The sequence below is a fragment of the Mesitornis unicolor genome, unplaced genomic scaffold (genome assembly GCF_000695765.1).
Source record: "Mesitornis unicolor isolate BGI_N332 unplaced genomic scaffold, ASM69576v1 scaffold48800, whole genome shotgun sequence".
Classification (NCBI taxonomy): domain Eukaryota; kingdom Metazoa; phylum Chordata; class Aves; order Mesitornithiformes; family Mesitornithidae; genus Mesitornis; species Mesitornis unicolor.
Genome location: NW_010159824.1, coordinates 1 through 7,696, shown reverse-complemented (window position 1 = coordinate 7,696; position 7,696 = coordinate 1). Strand labels below are relative to the sequence as shown.

The 7,696-nt window shown below is 56.3% G+C and overlaps 1 protein-coding gene across 1 annotated transcript; it reads left to right on the top strand.

Moving 5' to 3' along the window:
• Positions 1–855: 855 nt before the first annotated feature.
• On the top strand, positions 856–7,661 carry PMM1 (phosphomannomutase 1; the record flags this gene model as incomplete). The annotated part of the gene is made up of 6 exons (XM_010187939.1): positions 856–932; positions 1,146–1,237; positions 2,910–3,009; positions 3,817–3,892; positions 6,762–6,877; positions 7,539–7,661. Coding segments are annotated over 6 exons (584 nt in total), but the record flags the coding sequence as incomplete, so codon positions are not given.
• Positions 7,662–7,696: the final 35 nt, after the last annotated feature.

Here is a 7,696-nt window from a genome sequence, read left to right as displayed (position 1 = left end):
GACCCCGCGCCTGCTCCTGAGGTGGCTGCCCCTGCCTCCGTGGAGAGCGGGCAGGGATGCGCCGACCCACGCTGCTGGCTCTGCGGTGGGGTTTGTACGAGCCCCGTGTGGGCTCTGACAGCTGTCCCCCCCCAAAAAAAATACCAACAGCGAGCAGGAGCCCCTTGCAAATTTTGCCTCCCTGCTGCTCCGTGGTGGGATCTTCGGGGGGTTCCTCATGGCGTTCTAAGGGGCAGATGGGTGTAGAGGACAGAGTGGGAGGGCAAGGGGGCAGCCCTCGCTCCCCCTACCCCGTGTTTTCCTTCTCTGGCATGGATGCCAACCGCGGCTGATGCCTCAGCTCTGCTTCATTAGCAGAGAGAGGCCCAGAAATCCCTTTCCTCCCTCATTAGCAGAGGAGGGGACGAGAAATTCCCAGCCGAAATTCCCGGCCCAGGCTGTGTATTCGGGTCGCAGAAGGGGCTGGAGTTAGGTAACTGCATTGCCCCAGCATCCTGGCACTGGGGAGGGGAGGAGAAAGCAAGACAGAGAGCAGAGGAACATGCACGTGGTGGGAAGCTTGACATTTTGGAGCCCTTATCTTTGTCCTACCACTGATTCAGCCTGTGACCTCGGTCAGGTCGTTTCCCGCTGCATGCGTAAGCTCCCCACCTGTGAGCAGAAGATAATCTCCTCACCCGTTTTACGGGGAGCGAGGAGAGTCTGTGGCCCTTTGCAGAGCACAGGAGACGTGGGAAGTGCTGTGCTAAGGAACCAGGAGGGTGGCTCGCTCAGTCCTGAGCCCAGTCCTTCTGGCCCCTTTTCCCAGGCACTACTCACGTTTCCTCTTTTGTGTGTGTGTGTGTGTGTGTCCAGTCATCGATAAGTTTGACTACGTCTTTGCAGAGAACGGCACAGTGCAATATAAGAATGGGCAGCTGGTCTCCAAGCAGGTAGGTCCAGCTCCACAGCTCTCTTTCCCCATCCCTGTGCAGCCCCCATGCCCTGTGCACTGTGGGGGGCAGTGCCTGGCCCTGGGCAGATGGGCAGCCTCTTCTCTTCTCCTCAAATGCCTGAACTGAATGTGCCACTCCTCCAGGTCATTTTCTTGGGTGGGCTTCACAGAAGGTCTAGCTTCTTCCTGACTCCCTCTTCTCCTCCCATAGGCCATTCAGGACCACTTGGGGGAAGAGCTGCTGCAGGATCTCATAAACTTCTGCCTCAACTACATGGCGCTGCTGAAGCTGCCCAAAAAACGGTAACGGCCCAAGCCTGCACAAATGTCACTGGTTTCTGGGGTGCTGTGGTCTCCAGAGCTGAGCTACTGAGCTTGTCTTGCTCCAGGTTTTACCTTAGCATCTAGAGGCCGCATATAGCATCACTGTCCCACTGGCCTGGGCAAATAATGTTGGAGAGTCTTTGTTCTGGAGAGTCTGCACTGTTTTTTAGCATAAAGCTTGCTCTTTTGCCTCTTGGTTTTTCTTTCCTGGGAAGCAAGGGACAGCCACTGCGTGCATCAGGGTACAGCCACTGTGTGCATCCCATTTGGGACAATAGTACCAGCTCGTTACTGGTCGGGGCATCAGGCACCATTGGTCGTATGAGTTTCCAGACAGACGAACAAAGGCTCTTAAGATGGGAGGTCCAGCACCCGAGCACACAGTTTCACTGTGTACCCTGTACCACTGGGAATGGGGCTGGCTTCGCTCTGCCCCCAGCCGTGTGTTCCTGTCTGCTTTCCCCCATGAGCTCCAGCAGCCCCAAGGTGCGTTGGGTTGGTGCACCTCATCTGAAGGAAGATTAGGCCACTGCCAGGAAAGAAAAGGGTCATTTTCCACTGGGTTTGCGTGCCCTGTTATTACGAAAGCAGAGGGAGGAAACAGATGGCGTGGAGGTGGAAGGGGAGAGCAGCAGGACCGCTTTCAGAGGCAGCCTGCAGTTAAACCAGCCTGAGTGCAGTGTCAAACCACCCTTCAGACCACGATTTCACAGATTAAGCTGTTAAAAGTTTCTAAACTCTGTGATCTAGATTAGTTGCCTGATGTGAGTCACCATCTGGCAACAAGAGGGACCAGGGTAGCTCCTTGTGACAGGACTGCTGGCTGAACGTGCCCCCAAAAGTGTGGGCCGGGACCCAGAACCCTCAAGGCTCTTTGGTTGCCTCACCGCTGTCTGGTTGCCCAACAACTCGACAAAGTTTCAGTTCCTAAGGTGCCTCTGTGAATTTAGGCTTACAGGATTTCTAGCCAAACAAGGACTTTAGCCTCCACCTCCTGAGTCTTGGCCTGGGGCGTGAGCCACCAAATTCTTGGTGCTGCAGAGATCACAAAGAGCAAAGAGAAAAGAAAGGAGCAGTTTTCGGATGGCTAAGTGCTTTGACCAAGCCCGCTGAGGAAGTGGAAGAGTCGTGATCCCAGTGCAAGGTGAGGGTGGCAGGCAGGGGCTGGGTCCTGTCTGTGCAAGCTTAGATAAGAGCTGCAGTCAAAGGCGCAGGGGACAAGCGGGAGATACGAAGGCCCTGTGGGTCTTACCTGATTTGTGTCCCATGAGGAGGTCGTGATTGCTCGTCAGTCCACTGCTGGCCATCAGCAGCGAGTGACACTGACCTGTCCCATCCATCTGCCCCAAGGTCCTGCCAGCTTCACCCAACCCACCCAACGTTTCTTAAAAGGGGTGGAGGTGCCACGGTCTTGTCAGGAGGTTGGTCCACTTCAGGCCATAGCTGTCCTTGCAGTTACTACAACAGGAGGGCTTTGGGCAACCTTAGAGGCTCTTGTACGCCCAAAACATGAGCACCCATGAGTGGGCATGGCTTCTCTCCTCCTGCATGTCCCTGCAAGGGCTGCATGCCTCACTGAGCAGCCATTCCCCTGCAAAGGTCTGTTTTTGTCTCCCTGCCCCAGTAGCCTTCTGCCTTTGCCCATCCACAGAGGAACCTTCATTGAGTTTCGCAACGGGATGCTGAACATCTCCCCCATCGGACGGAGCTGCACACCAGAGGAGCGGATCGAGTTCTCTGAGCTGGACAAGGTACACGGGCCAAACTCGGGCTCACTCTCCCCTTTGCTGATTTTATACCGCCACAGATTTCGGGTCTTACCTGCTTCCCCGAATCCTGAGGAGAAAGGAGCCCAGCTCCCAGCTGTGCACCAGTCCAACACATGCAGCAAGGTGGAGAGAGGACTAGGGGTCAGAAAACCCAAGGGGAAACATAGATGAAAGGCAGAATTTGAATTCTTTAGGGACCACGAATGCAATAGGGTGGCCAGCAGGATTCCTTGTGCTGTGGGAGAGCCCCAGGGCATAAAGCACTTATTTAACAGGGGGTTTACAGTAACCAAACATGGCCCAGCAGCTGTCTTCTCACTCCTACTCTCCCAGCCCCAGCAGAGCTGGAACTAATGGGATTTCCAGACTGGGAGATCTGCGGGGCAGATCTCTGGAGCACCTGGCCCACGCTCACAGCAGTTTCTGCCTCAGGGAGCTTTCTTGGGCTTGAGGGGACTTTACAAGGCTTTTTAAGCAAAGCTGGAGACTTTGGGTTATGAACTGGGCTTCTGGGAAATTGAAGCGGTTGCATTTCATTGCCAAGAAAGGGCTGGGATCTGCTCTTCGCCGAAGCCGCCTGGAGCTGCCCTGAGCTGGTGGCTTTCTATGCAGACACTGGGCAAGACTGGTGAAAGTTGGATAAATGGCGTGACACTGGGGACAGGTGGGAAAGAGGAATATGATAAGCCAGAGTTGCCCAGCAGGCAGCTGTACGGTGGCTTTTGGTAGACTGTCAGCATCTAATTATTGAAACCCTCCTTGCTTCCCTTTCCTCCTTCTCCTCTGCAGAAAGAAAGGATCCGAGAGAAGTTCGTGGCAGCCTTGCAGAGGGAGTTTGCTGGCAAAGGCCTGCGTTTCTCTCGAGGTGAGTGGAGGGGGCTTCCTAGGCTTTGCCCTGGCCTCTTTATTGTGCTTCCTATAAAATGCTGGGAAGGGAAGCAGGAATCCCAGCTGTTCCCTCCAGGCTGGTCGGGTGATGGCTGGAGCTGTGCTCCCTGAGGAAACCCCAGGAGGAGCCCAAGGAGCTTCTGTTCCTGGAGAGACCCCATGGGGCTCACATCTGTGGCAGGGCAACAGTGGGAAATAAACCATGCTGTGGATTTGTCTTCCTGGGAACCAGCCGGACAGGCAGGTTTCTGTCCTGTGATGTTTTTCCTGCCTTAATTCCAGTTAGCTCTGCTGAGCCCTCCCCTGCCCAGGAGGTCTGTTCTGGCTCAGGTGTCAACAGCAGGGTGGCCAGCAGAGCTCCAGGCAGATGCCATCCTTTGGGAATGCCGTGGTGCAAGAGAAACCAGACCCTCATGCATGTGTGGGTTCTGGGGTTTTGTTGGAAGGGTTGGCTACGAGGGAAACATCTTCCTCTGTGGAGGAAGAGCTGCTGAGAAGCAGGGAGTTTGCAGCTTCATGCTATGGCCTTCTGCAGGGCCACTTCTTGGGATGAAGATATGCTCTTACCAAAGACGAGGAACCGAAGAAGGGGCTTGGGCAATCCTGGGGGTCTGGCCAGGACAGGGAGGAAGAGAAGGGTATGTAGGTGGTGGGGCTGAAGCAGAGCAGTGGATTTGTGTGAGATAAAGTGCCATGTGGCAGCCTAGCCGAAGGGCAAGGGGGTGATGAGGCTGGGAGGTGGCAGGTGGCACCCTACTCTTGCATCCAGCATGGGCCAGTACCGAGGATCTGTCCCTCCGGTCCTCCAAGGGCTTTCCTCCAGAGAGCCTCCCCTTGCCTTCGGCATCCTGGCAGGGCCGCTGCCCACAGCACTGACACACACCATTTGTCACAGCAAAGACAAGGTCCTTGCCACTGTGTCCCCACAGGCACGGGGGACAAGAGCAGCACAAAGGGCCTTTCTCCTCTGACTCTGGGAAGCTGCCGTGAAGAGCCTGGGTCTCTTGTGTAAAAGCGTGAAGACAAGGGGAGCTGCGGGCCCCCTGCTGCTCTGCAAAGAAAACACTGGGTGTCTCAGGTCAAGCATCCAAAAACAGGGGCATGTGGAAACACGGCTCTCCTGCCAAGCTGGCTCCATGTGCCTTGTCTCAGGCTGTGGAGGACACAAGCGCCAGAGGTGTCAGAGATCTCCCTGCAGCCCCCCAGACCCATGCTCTGCCCAGGCAAGGGTCAGTGCTGGCTGTCCTCCACACCACCTCCTCACCCTTTGATTTCCTGCCCTCTCCAGCTGGCGTCAAGAGCCCCTTCTTTCTGCCCAGCTCTGTCTAAAGGGCCAGAATCCAGTGAAAGACAGCATTTTTCACAGGTAAATGGTTTTGGGTACAAAACCAGGAAGGATTTTAATGAGGGCAACCAAGTTTGGCTCCTGCTGCAAGCCTGGGGGCATCCCCATCTCTGAGCTCGTAGTGCACTTGTTTCCATCTGTATCAGTGCCCTTGCCCGGGGCATCCTGTCTGGTGGTGAATCCTCTGCTCCAAACTGGACACATAGGCTCCATCCCTGGCTCCTCAAGCTCTGAGGAGGGCTGGTTTGGGTCTCCCAAACGAACAAGGACACCTCAACCAGCCAGGGCAAAGAAGGACACAGCATCAGGATGTACAGGTTTGAACAGCTCAAGGCCATCTGTGTCTCTGCTGCAGCAGGGCCCATCGCCTGTGGGTACCTGACTACTTACCCCCTTCCTAAGAGTGGTGGGGTTACGATTTATGAAGAAGTAGAGCGTGAAAAACCAGGATTGCTGGTGGCCCGTTAGATTGCCTGGAGAAGCACCAGGTCCCCTTGAAACCAAGAGCAGAGACCTGGTGGGGAGAGGCACATCCCAGCTCAAGTCCGCATTCCTCCAAGCAAGACCCAAACAGAGGTGTGCCCTAAGTTGCAGGCTTTGTTTTTGGGAGGAGCGTGTCACCTGTGTCAGTGCTGGGATGAGGGACTGGATACAGCCTGTGCACACAGCAGGGCTGCTCAAGAGGATGGGGAAGGTTCTGCCTCCACCCAGAAAGGCAGCACCATGCTGGGGTAAACTGTCTGGTCTAACAGTGAGGGCTAGGAAGTTCATTAGCCCTTGGTGGCTGTGGGTGTCCATGCATATGCATATATGTACTCTTTGGGAAAGCTCCCTTCTCCATCTGCCTTGGTGGCCCTCCAGACTTTGGCAGCCCACATTCGATTGTCATGGCAAGAGGTGACTGGTCAGGGTTGTGCCCCAATTATGTTGGTGGGTTTGTGGTACCTCTGTGGCAAGGTCCAGTGTGCAGAGCCTATTTGGGGTCTGCAGCATGACCATCTGGGACCCCTGAGCATAGAGTTTGCTTTGGGTGCGCAGGGTGCTGGGACCCCCCAGTCTCTGTAGGGTCAAGCAGCATCAGAGCAGTGGTTGTAGAAGGGCCGGCAATGTCTACAGTGTCTGAGTGGTGCCAGTCTCCTAGGGCATTGTCCCCCATGGGGGACACTGATGCTTACTGCAAGGGGTGACCCCAAATCTTCCCCCAGCAGATGCATCTCTTGCAGCCTCCTACCCCAGCATTGCCCCCCTGCAGCCCGCTGGTTCCTGCTTGCCTGCAGCCAGGGGAGCTGTGCTAATGTCACCCCAGACTGTTGCCATAGGAACAGCATCTGCCAGTGTCCTGGCCACATGCCACCAAGGCAGAGCTGGTGCCTGGCAGCTGTTTTGAGGGTGAGGTCCCCACAGACATCAGGCCTTCTCCCCCCTCCTCCTGCCTGTCCTGGAATGGGGGGGCACCCTGCCAGCTCCCACCGTGTCCCGATGCCCTCCCTTCTGCTGGCAGGTGGCATGATCAGCTTTGACGTCTTCCCGGAGGGCTGGGACAAGCGCTACTGCCTCAATGTGCTCGACGATGAGAGATTTGACACCATCCACTTCTTTGGGAACGAGACCACCCCTGTGAGTACGCCCAGCTTGCCCCATGCATGGCCATCACAGCTCCCATGGCCTGGGCCCCACCGGTGGCCAGCACAGACCTACAGTTGTGCAAGGGGGAGAGATGCTCTCATGTTTGTGGTGGGCTTGTGGTGCTGGGTCATGGGGAAATTGCCCTGGATTCACTGTGCTGAGGAGCAGGTCCACCTCAGCATCACTTTTCCCCCCACCCCCCGGCAGCCTTGGGAGAGGAGCAGCCACTCCTGTAGTCCACAGGACCCAAAACAGCACCCCCCAGCACTTAGAGCTTTTCAGTGGCAGGAACAGCTTTGCCTTCCCTTTAGAGCAGAGCAGGATGATGTTTCCTTGCTGCTGAAGACCAGCTCGGCCATCCCCTTGGCTCTTCCCAGATGGTGGCAACCTCTGCCCATCTTCTACTAGCCCCTCCACAGGCAAACCTTTGCTGATGTAGGACCTTCCCCATCCTTTCTAAGCTCCTGCCCTGGTTCTTCTGCCTCCCTGGGCCACCAAAGCCCCAGGAGCCCCTTCCCAGCAGATCCCTGCTTGCCCAGCTGCTGCCTCCCAGCCCAGCTCCTCGCAGGACAGAGCAAGATGTGGATTCAGGGATGAGGATGCTGTGGCGAGGCCCTGCTAACGCTTTCCTCTATTTTCTGTTCCGCTGCAGGGAGGGAACGATTACGAAATCTATGACGATCCCCGCACCGTGGGACACAGCGTCCAGTCCCCCCAGGACACGGTCCAGCGGTGCCGCGAAATCTTCTTCCCGGAGAGGGCAAATGAGTGCTGACTGCCAGGTCCCCACAGCCTGCCCCAGCGCCCCCC